The sequence below is a fragment of the Trachymyrmex septentrionalis genome, unplaced genomic scaffold, assembly GCF_001594115.1.
Source record: "Trachymyrmex septentrionalis isolate Tsep2-gDNA-1 unplaced genomic scaffold, Tsep1.0 scaffold8, whole genome shotgun sequence".
NCBI classification, from domain to species: domain Eukaryota; kingdom Metazoa; phylum Arthropoda; class Insecta; order Hymenoptera; family Formicidae; genus Trachymyrmex; species Trachymyrmex septentrionalis.
This window is the reverse complement of record NW_017305987.1, coordinates 1,496,723-1,517,022: the sequence shown is the minus strand read 5'-3', so window position 1 is coordinate 1,517,022 and position 20,300 is coordinate 1,496,723. Positions and strand designations below refer to the sequence as shown.

At 36.5% G+C, this 20,300-nt stretch overlaps 1 protein-coding gene across 6 annotated transcripts in view; it reads left to right on the top strand.

The window, feature by feature from the left end:
* Positions 1–20,300, top strand: part of LOC108754480 (fasciclin-1) — a 377,227-nt gene that overhangs the window by 240,199 nt on the left and 116,728 nt on the right. For all 6 annotated transcript variants that reach the window (XM_018496772.1, XM_018496774.1, XM_018496773.1 and 3 more), the window contains exons 4-7: positions 5,539–5,669; positions 6,522–6,618; positions 13,541–13,706; positions 13,990–14,150. In XM_018496772.1, the coding sequence (XP_018352274.1) occupies positions 5,539–5,669; positions 6,522–6,618; positions 13,541–13,706; positions 13,990–14,150 (555 nt within the window). The remainder of the gene's footprint in view (positions 1–5,538; positions 5,670–6,521; positions 6,619–13,540; positions 13,707–13,989; positions 14,151–20,300) is intronic.

Genomic DNA, 20,300 nt, shown 5'->3' with positions numbered 1-20,300 from the left:
TTTTTTTTTTTTTTTTTTTTTTTTTCATAAATTTCGATGATAATTGAACGATGGAAAAGTACGGCAGTTTCTCTCAAGGCAGCAGGTGGATGAAAATTAGCGCGATTTCTATACCGGCGATGACTCGCCGTCGCACGGAGCTACATAATTCGGAATAGTCCGCTTTGCATGGAATTACCCTCGCGCTCTCTTTTTCTCTCTCTTCTTAGCTTGAATATTCATGTGGAAAGAATGCGTTTGATTACTTAATAGTCGCGACTCGCCGCGCGTATAAAATTATTAACGTACGTCAACTGCAAACTTAAACGCTCCACTGTTCTACTCGTTCCCCTCTTATGCTTTTCCTCTTGCACTAATTGAAAAGCAGGAAGGTTTTAACTGGAAACGTGGTCCATTATTTCCTAAATTTACGCCAAATGTTAAGTACTTCATTAAAGGGCTTTTCCCGAAAAATGTGACACGCGCCAGATATTTTAAGCGTAACGACTCGGAAAATTGTTCCGAGTATGACTAAAAATAACCGCGCACAGCAAACGATTGTAATAGAAACATAATGAAACCATGATATAACGCATCGATATAACGTACTCTCTGATAAATCCCGGCAATAATTTTTCCGTGATATACATCGGGATCAAATCGATTTTAATCTCCGTTTCGAAAACCATATCCACGCGAGTTTATCGTAAAAGTAATTGCATACGATAATTCATCGTTAACATGTGCACAGATCGTGATTATCTCGCGGTGGGGCGCCCAGGAGAAATAAACGAGCGCAGGCTGCTGTGTATCGAGATGATAACTCGTACCCGCGTGTACTATCCTCAACCGCGAATATGGGTAGCCGGGCTGATTAAGAAGGAGCTCGCTTCGGAGAGAGGTCGCGAGTGGCTCGGCGCAACTATCGGGAAAGTTTAATTAGCGTTAACTTTACGATACCTCCGCGGTAGGCCGACTGGTGGGTCGGCGTACTTCCCACTCGCGCGAAATTAGACATTAACAAAGAAGCACGGGCGAAATTAATATGATCGAACAGGAACTTAGTGGGAATCGATACAGTATCCTGTTGCGATCGCAGCATTCTAAGTAATCTTACATTCTGAAAAAAATACAGGTGTGGATTTAATATCGTACGATGTTTTATATTCTTGTCAATATGATGTGGATTTAACACCATGGGTGTAAATTCAATATTACATGGAGCATTGAAAAAAATTTCGGTCATTTTTGGTCCAATGATTGATCTTTAATCAATGTCTGACTTAATGTCCGATTTGTGGTTAATTTATTGATACACAATAACTGGATTTATTTATACAGTTTTCTAGTATTTCTAGTATTTCTAAAAATTTCTAGTCATTCAAGTATTTCTGGTAATAGTTTTATAACCTAAGTGTCATTATAAAAATTTATTGGGCCAATTTTCATTAATTCAATGAACTTTTTATCGTATTTACGTACAATTTCGGTTCAGAAGGAACGATTTTGCTGAAGTATCTAAAAATTTAGATATGAAAATAATTTTGTTGGGCCATTAAAATAATTGTTATTTAGAAATCTCAAAGCATGATATAAGCGAAACTTCATAAAGTTTTGACATTTCAACAACTGGTGTGCCTAATGAATACAAAAAATTGTAATTGAATTCCAAATTGTATTTATTCAAAATTTTTACATAAAAAAAAGTGTAATCATATATTCAAAATTTGGGTTTTTTTAAAATATTTATTTACAAAACAACTATGAATATTTAACGAGTATTCATATTTATTCAAACAAAATATAAACTGAAAAAAGCTCCAATAAACAATCGTTACCTTTAACTATAACCGGCACTTTGATGACTTTAAATAAAAAACAATTAATTCTATTTATTTTTGTCATTGTAATATTCAAATTTTATGAAGGATACTTAGAAATTTTGGAAACTATTTTAGAAAGTAATACACTTTTAATTTATAAATATCTAATTTAATAAATATAAAATATCTAATTTATAAATATCTTTGATAGAACGCCATACATATTCCGATATAATTCCGATTACGTCACAGTAATGTCATAAACATGTTATAAGATATCTTGGGCGCGTCATAATGGTCTGTGGACATTAAATTCCGAGATATATATTATTTATTTCCAATAAAAATATCTTTGTTTAACCTATAGGTGTAATCGTAGCCATTGTTTTTATAGATTTCTGTTTTCTCTTGCGGGCTTGTAAGCTAAGTAGTAAAAGTGAATACGAAACGAAAATATTCGTAATCATATTAAAAAAAATATTCATTCAAATGGAATGAAAAAGTATTTATTCGTTCGTTTCTTGACGAATAAGAAAGAAGTGTATTCGAATGAAATGTATTTTCATTTATTTGTTATTCATTTATTCGAATATTAAGTGTATCCACCGGACACACTACTAGCAACCAATCAATTTGAGCATCCTACGTAATTATTTTGATGATCCAACATTATTTTTAGATCTGTATCTAGATTTTTAGATATTTCAACAAAACCTTTCCACACATATTTTCAAACTTCTGATGTGAAATCATCTTATGTTGATGTTTACATCAACACGGTAAGAATCATATTTACCTAGATGAAATCCGCACCCATATTTTTTAGTTAGACTGATGATTTCTCGGGTTTCAGTTAAAGTTTAAAGGAGCTCATGTACCCTGCGACTTCTAATGTCTTCCTGACGTTCAGCTGTTACGCGAAAAAATCAGACGCTGTAGAGTAGATAACCGCGCGAAAAATTAAGGATTCGTCCTGCGCTGGCGAACGTTCGATCTCTTCCTACTCTCTTCTCCCCCGACGACTCGCGACCGCGAGCAAGATAAATGGGCGTCCTAGCTTGGCCCGTCTTATCCCGTAAGGAACACACAAACTTCGCTTTCCTCTCTCATTCTCGGTGAGTAAAACGATTCATTTCTAGCCAACCGCCATACTCCACCTCCCCCGTCGCCGTCGTTGTCTTTTTCTGCGACTACGCTGGATAAATGGGACACGCTCCTTCGTTGTCTTCCTTTTGCTCCTCTTATCATACGATCTTCCACGTTACCCGCACTTTCTCTCCCCCCCCTCCCTTTCCTCCCTTTCCACCCCTTCCCCACAGAGAGCTCATAGGCGCCTACTTTCCGTACGACCGTGTACGGCTCTTCTTTTCTTCCCCTCCCCTTCCCCCCTCCTCTTCATCTTTAGACACTGTGATGGATGTTTCGTATTAAAACTGTCGGCGCACAGCCACGATGGATCGTGCGGATATTTAATTATCTACTCCGTGAACGCTCCTATCAAATCTGCGTGTTTTTTTAAATCTTCAAACATTTTAAATATGGAATTTTATATAGAAGATACTTTCCAAAGATAATTCCAAAATACAATTTGTCTGTGATACCATATATCGAATGATCGCTGTAATAATTCAACAGTACGGAAGTAGTACAGAGAAAACAGTTTCTGATGAATTATTATGTTAACTTAGTTCCATTATCATCGTCGCTTATTAATACAGTTTCTCAGCGTTTCAATTAGTTTCTTCACTTCCCTCTCTTCTTCTCTCTTCCCCCGTCCCTTTTCTCTTGGGTTGTGCCTTGAATTTAATTATATTATTTAAGATATATGTTGTAGCAAACCGACAGGGAAAAAATTAAGTTTACAGATATTAAATAAAATTTTAGTAAGGGGATGTTTCTATCCAATAACAGAGCGCTGGGAAACTATATCTCAATATTATGTGTGTGTGTGTATATATATATATATATATATATATATATATATATATATACAGGCGAAATCTCTCAGGGCATTGCAACTTCGACGCTTATGTTTTCTGAACACCCTTATTCCTCTTCCGTTCCTCTTTTCTTTCCTGACAGAGCAAGCCAAACAGCCGAGCAAACAGCTATAGGAACAGGATATCCCTCACGAGATAAGGGAGTCAGGACGATCGCGGGTGAGAGCGAATAAATAGCAGCGGCAACGTTTTAGTCGTGAACTTTTTCCTTTTCAGGATGGTAAATGATGGTGCTTGTTCCCGATGGGGACGCGCGAAAGGGGTAACAGTTTCTACATCTTATCACTTTCCAGTGACTTTTTCGTGAAATAGCATGTACGTAATAGACAAAGAGAGAGAAAAGGAGTCTGTAAAAGAAACCTAGATATTGCATTATCTATTCTTTCTTCGGCAGCAGATCTCGTATAATATATTTTCTATACTTAACTCTCCGAAGCTGTCAAAATCTGTAACAGTTACTGATGCTGAGTCTGTAAGATTTCTGTTTAATTTATGCTAGTTAAAAATCTCTGTAAAGTTAGCAACTCGTCTAGAATAAAAAAATAACTTTCTTACAGTTCTGAATACACTTCGAAGAGTTCTAGAGTTTACGAATAAAATTAAAAATAGTTCTAGTAAATTAAATTAAAAGAACTAATTATAAGGCATTAATTAATTTTAATAAACCGAAGTGATATAACTCGTATATAAACGGATGAATATTACGTATATTTTAGAATAAGAATAATTCAAATTTTTACAGGTGTGTAACATGAAGAAAATTTAATTATTTGACAATACTTTAGAGGCTTTCACGAGTTTTTTCTGTAGAGGTGTAAAAGGGTTTGCGGATTATTTGCCGTTTCATAAATCTTACCGTTTATTTCATTAGGGCGAGGAGCGCCCTGATACTGATCGTTTGATATTTCTAACAAAGAGATTTAATTAAGTAAGTCCAATAAATCCACGTCAACTCCAGAGGATTTAAAATTTACAATATGGATACAATCGAATTTACTGTGTCAAGTAAAACTGAAGAAACGTTATTTCGAAATATTACTTTTAAAAAGAAACCTGTCTTTTATCGAAGAGAATTTCATAGCGTATTATCTAGACACACGTGAATAAATATGTTTTTCTCTCCTTCATGTTTGCTATTAAAGCGCAGCGTCAGTTGCTTCTGACAGATCCGATATAGCCGACATTCGTCGCCACAGGATAAATACTTGCGACGTGCACCTCACAGTCTCTCTCTCTCTCTCTCTCTCTCTCTCTCTCTCTCTCTCTCTCTTTAGCTCCGCGTTTATTCGCAGCTTCCGCTTCCTCCACTTCAGACTTGCGAGGTTTATCTTCGTGTCTCTCTTCGTGTTCCACGTTCCCGCCAAGTTCGCGTCACGAGCTTGACGTCGGTTTGTCTCACTTCATCTTCTCCGCCGCAACCGGATCCGTTCGAACTTGGCGAGATTAACTTGGTCCTTGCAAGTCAGAATTAGGGCTCTAAACCTTAATCCCGGAGTTGCTTGGTTCAACATTCCTACACTTGCCAATTACGTAATTTTCTCCAGAAAATCTTTACTAAAGACGGTCTTATGATACCACCTCGCAATCCCTCTCCGTTTTCATTTCTTTCAATATGAATTTCTTTATCATTATTTCTGCCTGATATATATGGCTATAAATTATTTTAATATCAATTTCGAACTGATAATTCGAAATTATCATTCTTTAATAACACTGAAACCTTTCTTTGGCTTCAGGTCTTGCACATCATAAACGAAGTGCTGGAGCCTGTGCGATCCAACTCGATGGAATCACCAGTCTACAACCCAAACGCTTTCCAATTTCTGAACCAGAGCGAGAATCTCAATTTGGGCGACCATCGCGTACGGTAAGTAGACTGTTCAGTAAATCAATGCCGGAGTTCGAGAGACTCGCTATTTACACGGCGATCGTTTTCGATAGTAAGAGTGTCTGGCGGCAGATATAAAAGAATAACGAGGACATTTATTGCGCTCAGAGAAAGAAGAAAAGAGAGCTTTTCACGCCCTCGAATCTTGGAACGATAATCTGCTTTTACGCGTATATCGCCCTCTTGAAATGTTACTTTTTAAACGATATTCTTGTTTTAAACGGTATTCTTAGATATTTAGATAGTTATTGCTAAATCCTTCAATTTTTGAGAATTTCAGAGAATTCTTCTCTATAAGGAAATCGCTTTAAAAAGTACTTCTCATTCTACAACAGACGCGCGTTTGGTTATCACGATGTGATTAAGCTACATTTTATAAATTAATTTAATTCTATACGTCGATGACGGCAGTTGTGTACAGATAAAGCAATTCTGTTGTACGTGTTGTAAAATTCTTTAATATGATTTTAAGTCTTTTCCTAGTTTCTCACTAAATCTGAATAAACTAATCATATTAAAAAATTTCACAACAGTTACAAAATTGTTATCTCTGTTGAACAAAGCCAATGTATTATAAAATATGCATGGCCTCATACCGATCTAATTATCTTATATTGATTGTTTTCATTCTCTCGAACGGTTCCATGGACAATTTTAAAGTATTATTATGCCGATCCACCAATTAAAACACAGTCTTTCTAATTTAAATATAAATATAAAAACTTGGCGCATTTAAACGTAAATAAATGCACGAACTTTTCTCGTTTGTCTTATTAACGTCGCCGTGTCTCGTACACTACCTTCGTAATTAACCCTTCTTTTTCTTTCTAGTACCTTCCGACAGCAGATCGTCATCGAGAAGAAGGAATCTATCTACAAGGCTGAAGGTCGTTTTACTTTCTTCATTCCCGTTGACGAGGGTTTCAAGGTAAGCGGCTTTAGCGACCTTCGCGAATTGATCATCCGAGGGGGATGATTTTAATATGTCTCGTTGCGACCGATTTTTCTTTAAAAAATTCGAAGACAATCGCATTGCATTTTGTTCAAAGTTAGATAAAGCAATCGAGAAATATGTTTATAAAATCTACATGCAATTTATGTCAGACAAAAAAGCATGATAACTCGAGACTTATTTAGGAAGTGACGTAAAGAAAGAATTCTCTCAATGTCGATCTTTATAATTCATCCGGAAAAAGTTTGATAATAGCTATTGAAAATGAAAATAAGTAAAGTGAAATAATTTCAATCAAATATTTGGTTAAGGGACTATTCCAACCTAGAGGCCTCAAAAATTATACCTTGAGATTATACTTTGAGAGGTGATTATTAAAAAATTATACATGATACAAAAAAATCTTCATCTATTTGTTACTTGTATTTTGATGTACAAAATGTATAAAAATTATAATTTTAAAAAACAAAATGATGGCGCTGCAGCACGTTTTTTGGAAGCCTGCATGTGATGAAGGCATCCGCGACAGCAGAACAGGTTCAAGATACGCTGTAGCCAACAATTAAAACATTATTTTTAATCTATTAAATTTGCTAAGAAAAATATCTGACAGAATTTAAAAAATATTGAAAAATGTGAAAATGATGCACGCGTGAAAAGAATGTTCAATTTTCACATAATTCGACATAAAAATGTCGATAACAAATAAGTATTACAAATTATTGCAAAAATCACAGGTATTTCTTTATAATTCAGATAATTTAATTGACAATAACTGAATCAAATTTCAAAGCATTTGGATTAATTTTGTGATAGTTCTAGTGTCCATCGTTTTTTAAACACCATTCTGAGAAAAACGTGGTTAAAGTTTCAATAACAATCCCTTTTCGTCGTATTTTAAGCACTGATTTCTGACCGAACCCGATATAATCTGTATTAAAATTGTGTGTTAATGTCATCTATAGTACAGATATGTAACTATGTATAACGTCAAATAATGAAAATATTCATAAATGGAACAATTTAACGGCAGCGCAGAGGTACAGCATTGCTGTGCATTGCTCGATATAATCAACTGTATTTTCGTTAACATTGGAAATTTCAATTTCGGATAAAAAATTTTATATTCTTAAGATCCTAAACTATCGATTTAAGCAAAAAAAATGTTTTCGATTTTTTTTTAAAGTTTCAGAGTGGAATAAAACTTCTTAATGTAATAAGAAATAATTTAACTTTTCTGAATATAGTAATTGTTATTAAATGATCGCGGATTATATTATTATGTTTAATAATACTTACTAGTATTATGTAATACTAAATATTTGAAAAAGTACACTGAGAAAAATTTTTGATTGAAAATGAGCCAGTAGACTCTGATCATATAAATCAGAACTTCGGTCATCATAATTGGACGTCTGGTTATCTCGACTAGAATTTTGATTGATATGATATCAGAATCTATTGATTCGTTCATTTCCAATCAAAAATTTTGCTCGGTGTAAAATTATTGTTAGTTACATTAACCGAATATTTGATTGAAATTATTTCATTTAACGTTTGATAATTATTACCAGAGAGAGACTTTTTTTCCAGTCCACTAATGTAAATTAAACTTTACTCTCGACTTAAGTTACTCTTTATTTTTTCTAATTCTTAGAACAAGATCAAAAGTAAGTTAAACCGAGATTAAAGTTTTATCTATTGTACATTGGTAAGAATAGACATTATTTAAAGGATTTGTAAAATTCAGAATTTATTTAATGTAATTTATTTAATGCGTTATTCTTTTAAATTTTTAAATACGAGGAAACCTTTTGAATTAAAAGGAGCTTTCCAGGTTCGCAACGTTGAAAAGAAATGATTATTGCGTGACATCGCATGGCGATAGCACCGCCCTAGATATCGCAAAATTTACGCGCTCGTTCGGAATGTTCCGCGCACGGAACACCGTGTTGCAGCGGCGTTACACGGGATGACGTTTTACCAGCGGATGTAAATTATTCCGTACGGATATACGTACGCGTGGCATTTAGACGTTTCAAACGTCGGATTACAAATGCGACATTCCGACATTGTGCGCAAATCTATTTTAACGTCGAAGAAACACTGTACCGAGCGCGGCAGTGTCCTTTACAGGTGGGTTACGTAAAAATTCATGTAAAATAAAAGAGCAATTAATGCGCACACAATCACATGTTTTGTAAAAATTGCAAGAAACAACGAATTTCTTGGATTTTTACATAGAGACGATACCAGCGGACGTTAACTAAATTCAAAATAACATCAGTAATATAATTTTACGTTTAACAATGTAACTGTTGTGTAATATTATGTATTATATTACATTCATATTATCGAGTGCGAAATTATATAATATTGATTGATATTATGTTATTTTTAGTTGTGTACTTTTTAGCTTGTGTTGACTAGACAGGAATCTCGAAAAATCGCCCGCATCGAATTTTCTCTTGACAGTTCTAAGCAATTTAAAGTTTTTCTGTTTTTTTTTTAATTTATTTGTCTCTCTCTCTCTCTTATCTTCTCTATCTTTATCTACTTATCTATTTATTTATTATCTTCTCTATTTATTCACGTTATTCTTAGGCTGCGACTCGATTCACGCTTGCAATGCTCTTAGAATATTGTTATTTTTGTTGTTTATTAAAAACAATCGATGCTCATGAGTTGTAAACGTGAATCAGACCACAGCCTTAAGCCCGTTCTACAATTGCATAAAGCAACATTTACATGAGATTTTAAGGCGTAAAACTTAAACTTTAAGCCTTAAGCTGGAAGAAATCGACCGTTTCGAATATGAGAAGCACAATGAACTATAATTGGTCAATTTCTTGTGGCCCAACCAGTTAAATATTCTCCTCATACTTGACTATGATCGTCACTTCTTACAATTACAACTACTTATAATTATTCTACATTTACGCAATTAATTATAGAATGAGCTTTATAATAAGCAATGATTGCGTGGTACGAAAATCTTGAGACTAACAACGCAGAAATTAAAGCTTAGGACTCAACATCATCGACAATTGCATAGAATAGCTTTTATAATAAAGGCAATTTTGCGTTGTACTTACTTATAATGAAAGATCTTGAAAAAAATTGATACCGAAATTAAAGCTTAGGATTCACCGCCATCGACGCGACGGTCGAAAAACAATCGTCTCTTTGTCTCTTCCGATTCGTCGATATTATTGGCATTGCTCCGTAATCCATGATGCACTTTTTACTTATACTTATATCCAACATACTCGCGAACGACTCCGGTCGATTAATCTGGATTAATCCACCCACCTGAAAGATCCTGACTTCACTCTCGACAACAACGGCGAGGAAAGATTATCCGACATTAGTGTCACTCATGGATTCGTTTATTACCAACGGTTGCGATAACGTACTCGTACACTTTTTCCTCGCAAAAAGATCCTCGCGGCCAGTTCGTCCGATTCTTTGGCACAAATGATTCGTGCAACTAAACGCTAGATTCACGTGATTTTCCGCGATGTGATGCGCCATTGATAGATAATCATCAGACACATCATAATACGCATCACTAGCCTAGGTTCCATCGAAGTCCTCAATGCATCCTCAATTTCATTTCGGTGCAATATCCTGTTTCTGTTGAAAGTATTGATTTTGTTGATCGAAGCTGGAGTGAAATTAAGTATAATTAAGTATAGATTAAGTATAAATTGACGCTTCTCGGTGAAAACTAGACTACTCACCATCGAATCCAAGCACAAACAAACGCGAGCAAGCAACCTGTCTTCGGCGAACGCCGTGTAAATACTCCAAGAATATTCCATCGCGAATTCGAAAGTTACTTCAGAGTTCAGAGCTGGAAAAGAACAGTGCAACATTATGGAGAAGCGAAATTACTTGTCCCAATTAAAGACACTTAGAATAGACTGCGCCATCCGTATGTCAAACTGGTCGACAAAAATAATGAGAAAGGATGTGAAGATGGCCAATCTTATCTATTCAACGATGTAGTGGGAGGGAGAATGAGAGGGAGTGGTCTTCTTCACGTTTCCTCTCTCTCATTTTCATTGACCATATTTGATACGAATGGCGCAGTTCATTCTATATGTCTTTGGTCCCAATTGTTTCGTTACAACGATTCTTCAATTTGTTCTCTTCGCGATGTTCCTAGTGATTCTCCTCGTGGATGGCACTCGCAGATGACTGGGAAATGCGAGTAAAAGATTGGATCACTCCAACGACCTGGAAAAACAGTCGAGCCGACGGCAACTCGATCCGATGGCAACTCGTTACGAATACCGAGAGTCGCGTTGATCGCGGTCGAGCAGATTGATATACCTACATGATTGCTCGTCGCCAGATTCACCACTTTGACTCTCGTCTCTGTACGCGAAATTCATCCGGAAAAGCCGCAAAAATCGCGAAACGATCGCAACACGGAGACACACTATACTGGTGTGATTCTCGACGCGAACTGACCGGCGATTAATGAAATTCAGTTACGTGGTCGGTGCGAATAGATTTCTTTTGAATGAATTTTTATTGGAAACACACGTATTTACTTTGTATCGAATTATGTCGTGAAAGTTACAGAACAGGCTCGTACAGTGGGAAAAGTATATGTTGTACCAACAAAAAGTACGAATAAAATGCATTTTTATCATACTATTTAAATTAGAATTTTGTCCTCATAAAAAAGTACTAAACTGAAAAAAAAATTTACTAAATCTTAATACATATCAATTTCCTTGAATAGTATTAATTATACGTTTACTTTCAGTAAATAAATATGTACTCAAAATAAAAAAAAAAGATAGTTAAATAAAATTAATGGTTCTTACATCAAATAAATATATGTTTAGCAAAATTTAAATGAACGTTTAGTAAAGATTTACCTACTTAAAACTATTTTAACAAATATTTTTAAAAATTTAATTTTTTTCGGTGCAGTCCAATTAATCACTTTAACAATACTTTTATCGTACTAGTATAAAACTTTTGTTGATTGTACTTGTAACATTCAAACTAAATGATTAATGGGTCAGTATTAAATTTCTCTATAAGAATGTGGGGGGTATCGCAATTGAATTTCTGATTTTCTCTAAAATGTTTGATATAGATTTATCCATAAGTGTCTTTACTTTATTTTGTTGTTTGATCGAATCTATTCAGAATTCCGTTCAATTGGAGACTAGACTTTTTCCTGTGTGGCAAGAAGTTTAGACATTTTATTTTTTTTTAAATTATTATCAATTATTGTGTTAACATTTTCGTTACTTAATTTTCAGCGTGAAACGTTTATTATTGTCAAAGTGCTGTAAAAGCTTTTTAACAGCGCTTTTCTAAAGGCGCTTAGTACAAATTTCACACGTTAAAATTTTTCATTCTACCTTTTTCACGTAGTTTCAAGAAACGTCCATTAATTCTTGGCGGAAATAAGGACAATTAAAAATTATGAATTTCGCTGTGCGAATCCGTGCGCATCCCACACCGACTCGCGACTCCTCCGGTGTTTCATTATGCTCGCATCACAGCACTTCGGCGCGGAATTCCGCTTTTTCTCCAATTTTCAACGCCAAGCTCGCGTACTACACACAATAGTTCGCGCTCAACGTAATCCAACTTGGAGCGTAAAAACGAGCCGGAGTTAAACGAGCCATCCCGTCAGAAATTACCGAAAGTTTCGCGCCTGTACATACGACGCGTCGAGTTCCGGGTCTAAAAAAAAAAAAAATAAATAAAGCGAGGAAGAAAGAAAAGGAAGAAAGGAAAAAAAAAACTGACGGGGAAGCAAAGAAAATCGAGGCCGCCGAGAAGGGTGCGAAAGAGTGTGTAACGACGGTGTACGACTCGATCTCGAAAAGTTCTTCTCTCAACGAGATCGTCGTCTCGCCGAGAACTCCACGGCTGGTATCGAGACCCCTTCTGCGCCTTCGTCACCTTTCGTTCTTTACTCACGAAGTCGGTCCTTCCGCACAGAAATCGAGTTGCCGTGACAACGCGGTCGGCCGCGCTTTTGTGCGAAAAGCTGAGACGTCAGATGAAAGGACGAGTATATCCGGATAACAAGAAGGTGCGACGTGAGGGTGTCAGCAGTCCGCGAAATAAAAACTTCTACCCTTCTCTTTTCTGGAGGGATATAAGTTTATTATTTCACATCGCGTGGAAATTATAAATTACATTCTCTAACAATTAAATGCTTTTTTTTAGGGGGTAGCAAAAATGTACGACGTGACGGGGAATCACGCAATTAATTAATCCTAATTGAATTCACTCCGAAATTTCTTTAATTGGTACTACTCGCGGGTTCAACAATTAAATTAGTATATCTCTCTTAACACTGAAAGAAAATTTTAATAAATATTTGCTTGAACAATTCTAAGTGTAAATACTTATTAAACGTAAACATATATCTGTTTGATACAAAAACCATTATCAATTCAATTATTATTTGTTTTATTAAATAAATATTTATTCGCTGTAAATAAATGTTTACTTAATGCTATTTAAAAAAATATGCATTAGTAAGATTTAGTAAATTTTTTTCAGTTTACTTAAAGTTAACATAATCGAGTGATTTTTTTTTTATTTTGAAAATCAAATCCAAGGAATAAGATTATGTAATTTAATGTTTCACTGGCCATGTACAATCTAAATCTTCGAACTCTAGCGCAAAATTCTCTTTGCACAAAGGCATCTTGTATTATCAGCGGCGACATTAATTATAAACAATTTTTCACAAAGTAATTGAAAAAAAATGTCCCGATCCATTTGATTCGCGAATACTAATTGGGATTAAGTCATTTTCCTTTTCGAATTATGACCGGCGCAATGATTATATAATTTATATTCATTCCATTCCGATGAAGTTTTCGTAATCTTCGCTTCTCTGTTACAGCCGGTGCCGAGGCCACGATTGATCGATAGGCTGGTGATCGACGGGCACGTGATACCCTACGAGGTCCTCTTCACCGCACCGACGCCAGACAATGTGCAGTATCCAACCCTCGTATTCTCCGACAATCTGAAAGTCGTCATCAGCTTTTCAAAGTCGCAAAATAAAGGTGACGATCATCGCTCGTCCACCCTACGTTTCAATCATTCAGGAAATAGAGTTTGGACTCGATTGATAGGGCGATAACGTACAATCCAATCTAGAATACTGTCATTAGAGATTGTTGCAGTTAGTGTGCTATTATTACGCGTTATTATACGCTTAATGCAAGAAGGCTTACAACAAAACACTCATGTTTAGTTAAAAGGGGCTTGTCTGTGTTGAACAGTACCAGTGATAGATCCCTGTGTACATATTGTATTTCGATGACTAATTGATAGTCCAATTTTCAGTCTACGTTCAATCGAACACACTGGTAGGCGATGCGACTCACACGGACGGAGTGGTGCTGGCGGAAATAGTGAAGGGGAACATTCCGGTGCGCAACGGCGTCGTTCATCTGATAGCACGACCGCTCATGGTCGTCGACAACACCGTGCGGGGTTTCCTAGAGGTCAGTGCACAATCATACGTCCTCAGTTTGATCTCTCCATGAGCATCCGTACCAAGTTACTATTGACGTTTACATTCGACCGCCACCGGTTATCACGTGAATTTCTGAAACGCTCCGGCGGTCGAATTACAAATGCCGAAATTACTAATTCTTTGATCCGAGATATTACATTAATTCAATCAATTTATTTACGGAGATCATCATTTTGCGATAAAATGAATTCCGCGGCAATTAGCGCGTTAATCGATAATATCGTTTGACGCTCAATTATTAGAAGTTGAGAATAATGAAAATAATGTTGGTCAGTTTAATAGACAGCGCAAATGTAATGAATTATAATGTGCACGGTGCGTCATAATGTCGCACCATGTTGGGATCGCGCGGCCTCATCATCATCATTTTCCCCATATTCATTAAAGCGATTTACGTTGAAACACGGCTGCATTTTGTCAAAATGAATTGTTAAATACTACAAAGAACAATTATAGAATTTTAATATATATATGTATGATTTTAGAGAACCATTAGTTAGTTATCGTTATTTTTCCGATGTTTTGAACAAAGCGATTTACATCGCATTCGGTCAGATAATAATATATATACGTATTAATCCTCATCTATAACAAAATTAATAAGTTCGTCTTATGTATTAAATATAAATTTAAACATAATTCCAACGTGTATAAGGAATATTATTTTAGAATTTTACGATGCAGATGTAAACAGATTTGCATTTAGAAAAAACAGCAATACTATCTTCATATTTCGCGATGCAAATACTCCTACATTTGCATTCCGAACAGCGGCATATTTTTTCTTTTTTTTTTTTTTAAATGCGTAAGCGTATTACATTTGACCGACATTTTTCCGCGATTATTATTTTTTATGTTTCTCGATGAAAAGATAAAAATTCGGATGTCGTTGTAAATTGTTAAAAATCGGAACATAAAATCACCGAGTGATTAAAAAAGAATTTTTAGTAGAGATCTACAGATGTGCCGATCGGGTGGTATTAAGCTGAAAAATACTTATGATATACGTTCAGCCCGTGAAATATCTCCTCGCTAAAATTCATCGAGCTTTCCGTGAGTCTTCAATCATCCGCAAAATCCAGTTAATGCAAACGACACGTACGTGCGGCGAAAAAGCGACGACAATTGACCTGGAAAGCCGTCTACTCGTAAAAGCATTGTGACCACGGTTTATACGAGCCGCGAACGCCGAAGAAAAAGTCGAAATTTATAACTTCGTTTAGACCTCCTTACGTCCTGGAGCTCTTTGCGGAATTGAAGGCGGGCCTTTGTTTCGAACCTCGTTCCTCTCGGAGCCTCATTCACGGTGGCCGTAAACGCGCGACGACGCGGTTCGTCACTGTCGAATTCGCGGTTTTTTTTTCCCCTCCTCCTCCCCCCTCCCCCCACGAGCCACATTTGATAGCTAACACGCGAGAGCTTTCACAGTCGACGAGTTGATTCTCGAGTCTCTCGATTTCGCCGACGAGGGGTGGAGTCCTTCTCTTTCCGCGTTGTCCGCCTTTAAGCGCGACGTGCGCAGAGAAAATATCGCGATAATAATGAGAGACATAAAGCGTGATGAAACACGAGAAATTCCAAACGCGTAACATCGCGGCGGATCTGTTATTTCAGAAATATATCCAACTCGAAACTCCGTAGTGCCAAGTTACACAATGTTCAAACTTCGGAGTCCGTGAGATAACATAAGGCGCACGATTAAATGTTGATACAAGGGCGACGTTCCAATTTTCGGCAAGGAGAGATCGTTCACCGAAAGCGACGTTTATATTTTGCGCGCGCGATTCCAAAGTGGACGAGCGGAAAGAAAGCGTTTATATATATATATATATATATATTTTTTTTTTTTTTGTTGCGTGTCTGCTTTAGATGTCTCTTTAGATATTCCGCGGAAGCAGCGAAGAGCCGAGATAATAATCCATGCGCATATCTTGGAAACAAAGAGCGCGACGCTGTTACTGCGCGAGAATGCAGATCTCGCAGTGCACGCCGTGCGATGTGCACACATATATTCGCGATAAATCGCGGTGCTGAGACGAAAGCACATACACACACACACACGCGCGCGCGCGCGCGCACACACGCACACATCTTGAATCCGTGGAAATTTCTGCGCGAGTGCTTCATCTCGCTGAGGCGACGCGACGCGACGCGACGCCTGGCGTCTATTACGAATTCAGACCGCGCGATGCATTAGAGGGACATTAGTATTCGCAGTCTCGATACGTATATCCCGACGTGACGTGTTTCGTGGAACCCGTAACGCCGACCTCAAAGGATCCGTGTCTCGCTCTCGGCATTGTATTGTGGACCGTAGGGATGATAACGCATCGTCTCCGTTGCCCCTCGCGGTAATCACTTCCGTCGTAACCACTTGCGTAGTCAAGTACCATCGGGTACGCACACGTACATTCCGACGTAGCATTACGTGTTATTCAACTACGAGCAACGCGAGGGTCGACTTGAATGAGGCAATTGCGAGTCAGTAAGAAGGCGCATTTTCGTGGTTTGCGACTCTCGCAGAGTCCTGCTGTCCCTTCATGTATTTAACCTTTACCTTTTTAAATAAGGATGTCGAAACTCAGTTTGGACAAATGTTACAATTTGTTTAATAATTTTAGTTAACGAATGTCTTGAGGATCTCGCACTAATCATATTGAAAAGTAAGTTGGTTTTCGCATACAATAATGTGACTTATAATGTGATGGGCAAAGCTTAGTAATAGTTTTTGATTATGGTGTGTCAAAAGTGCTTTGTCAACATAAATTTTGTACCTTTATACAATATGAATAATATCAATTCTTTTCGCTCGTATAACTTACAACAAGATTAATAAATAGTAAAACCCAGGTCAATACATTGAACGAGTTATAATTAGATGTCATGAATAATATTTAATAATTTGTGATTAATAAATATTATTTAGTATTCCTAACTATAGCTCGTTTAATGGATTGACCTGGATTTTACTATTTATTAATTTTTTACACCTTTGACGTAGCTCAAAAACTGTTATCGAGCCTTGTGCCTGATATTTATTCACCACATTATGTAAGTTATAATACATTACATGTAAAAACTAACTCGTTTCCATCAGAATTTATTTTTTATATTGTATAATTAGGGATTGACCTAATTATAGTAAATTAAATCCCAATAAAATGAGTTAGTTTTACATATAGATAATGTAGTTTATAATTCGACGAACAAAAGATAAAAATAGCTTTGATGCACCAAGCTCAACAATTATTGAGCCTTGCATTTTTTATTCACTACATTATAAGCTGCATTATATGTTAAAACGTAACTTATTTTATTGGAACTCAATTTACCATATAATTAGTATTATATTAATGGCGTGAAAATTAACTAATTTTAATATAATTCAAGCAAGGTCCTTCATAGAAATAAAGACATACGATTTCTCTTCCCTCTTTAACTTCTTCGAAACATTGAGCTGGCAAGCGAAATTATTGTTTAGGACAGTTTATAACGATTATGACAGTTCTGGAAGATATTTGCTAGAAAACGTTATTGGACGATCGCCACCATATTAACTGGTTAAAGACGCGTGAGGAAGCATTCGCAATTTGTATCACGGACGAAAGCATCGACGTCTTCTTATCGAAATAAACGACGGCGTGATGCTGGGAAGCGGGCAGAAATGAGAAAGAGAACGAGCTTTATGACGATCATAAAGATTCTATTCTAGCTGTTGTATCGCCCTCGTGTATTGTAATGATTCTAATCTCAGTGAATTCGCAGTCGTTTTAGTACGCGGAGTTTACACGGGGCACGTACGCGTGCCCGAAATAGCTCGTGATAATGTAACGAACCAATTATACACGATAGGGCTCCTGCAATGAACGCGTTGTAATTCAAATTTTTGGACCACGACGCGTTAGGGCTTAAGATAAGAGTTAATTAGAATTAACTCTTGATTAATTTTTGAAGACTCTCGGAAGGCGTGACATTCTAGAGAAAAGATTCCCAGATTCTCGGAGGTGAAAAAATTTATCCCAAAAGTTAATATTTTAATAACATATCTTATCATTGAATATTTTAATGGGAAAAAGGATAAGTTGAAATTTAAAATGAAATGTGTAATAAAACAAGTAACAAAATAAGAATGCTTTAAAAATTGATATTATGTTATATAAAATTAATTCTATTATTAATTAAATACATACATTAATTAATTACATTATTATTTAAATACATTATAAAATTAAGAACATTATTATTGTTTTGACACTAAACTTGATATTTCATTTTTACTAACTTTAATCTCTTATCTCGTTTATTAACCTCCTTTTTGTTTCATTTGCTTTAACCACATAAATTTTATATTGATATACAAAATGCAGCCGAAAGGAAACGCAAAGAGTATAAGTAAAATCGATCACGAATAAGCGAGGAGGAATATTATTTGATCGAATGCGTACACAATGATGCATCTTTTGATGAGGCCGCCGAATTGCGACGTGCCGAATATCCCTCCACGAAGAGGTGATACACTTACATAATATATTCTGCTAATCATTTTTTTACATTGAACAGCGACACGAGCCGAAAACACCGCTATTTACAGGAAACACACTCGTCCCTGCAATACACGTACAGCAATTATAACTTACATACTGGATATACTTATAAGCGCATATTACTCCACTTCCGATAACAGCGTCATCGCTCGAATGGCAGAAAACCTGTTAATCACAGGTGCAAGAACAACGAGTCAATTAGTTCAAGCTACTTTATTTAAGACACTAACAATTTCATTACTCGTGCAGGTGGCACCCTTTCAAGCACAGCTACTACAACTACAACTAGGTCACAGTATCGCTCTCTTCACAAGAATGCCTTCTTGTCAAGACAGTCTATCCGATATTTACTTAATTCGTCATGGTGTCTCGATGTCGGTATCGCGGCATTGTAGGATGATGTTGATTAAAAGATACAGATTTATATTGGCCTATCGTATTATCGTAAAAAAAACTCGCGAATCTTCAATGCTTGGATATTCAAGTTTTCTATCTTAAATGTACGTCCCATTTTAAATAAATTCGATATCTGAATCTTATTTGTTTCCGATTAATTAGGTTATTTTGGATATTTTACGTTTAGAAATATTTTGTACAAATGCGTGTGTCACAAAGAATCTCTGAACGCTCGCTAATCTGAAGGCTCGCGTAAATATCAGAAATATATGAATCGGTAAATATTTCAAGTACAGATTTTAGAAATAGAATCCAGTGTCCTATATATAGTAATATATCTGACGTCCGAATTCAATATTGCAATCGCGACGTTGTTTGATAATGCACAATCCCTACGCGATCGGCTTTTAGTTAACATCGTCCCACTGTGGAAAGACGTTCTCGATGCAGCTCCATCTTTTCCGATGGAAACACATCGACGCGTTCACCGACACTCTCCCTCGAGACGCTTCTCATTCACCGTCGGACAAGCTGTTCCACTTCTCGACGGTAAATCGAGAAAAACGTCGTTGAAACATTATCTCACTCCATATACTGTCACACGTATTGCCTACATGAACGAACGAAACACACGACTTCGTTCTACGTACAACAAGCGCACAACCGTCCCGCGGCCTCGCCTCTTGCAATACGTGCCACATTATCTATGTGCGTGTACACATGGGGTGACGCGCGCGAACGAAGAGTACGTTCATGGCATAATTACGGCTTCGTTGACGTCGCGGAGGATAATAGAGAAATCTGAGGACTGAGATAGATCGCACGAATCGAAGCGTTCTAGTACGCGACTAAAAACACACTTTCGCATCTGCCAACGCGAGATTTCCTTTCTTATCAATATTTTTCCTCCCTCACAGCTCTCAGCGAGAAACGAAGCCGTAAGGTCTGTTTTCTATGACCAAACTAGGTGGTGCACTTTTGGAGTATATCTCTTAGTTTATGCCAAAATGTTATCTGTCTGTTATAAGTGTCTCAAAATAAAATAGATTTGATATTTTGTTGAAGCGAGAAGGGAAGGACTTTCGTCTAGTGCGGGAATAAAAAACAGGCCCATTATTGCTTGAAAATAGACATGGACCACCCCGCGCGGACCACCCCGAGTACACCCTCTATGTGTG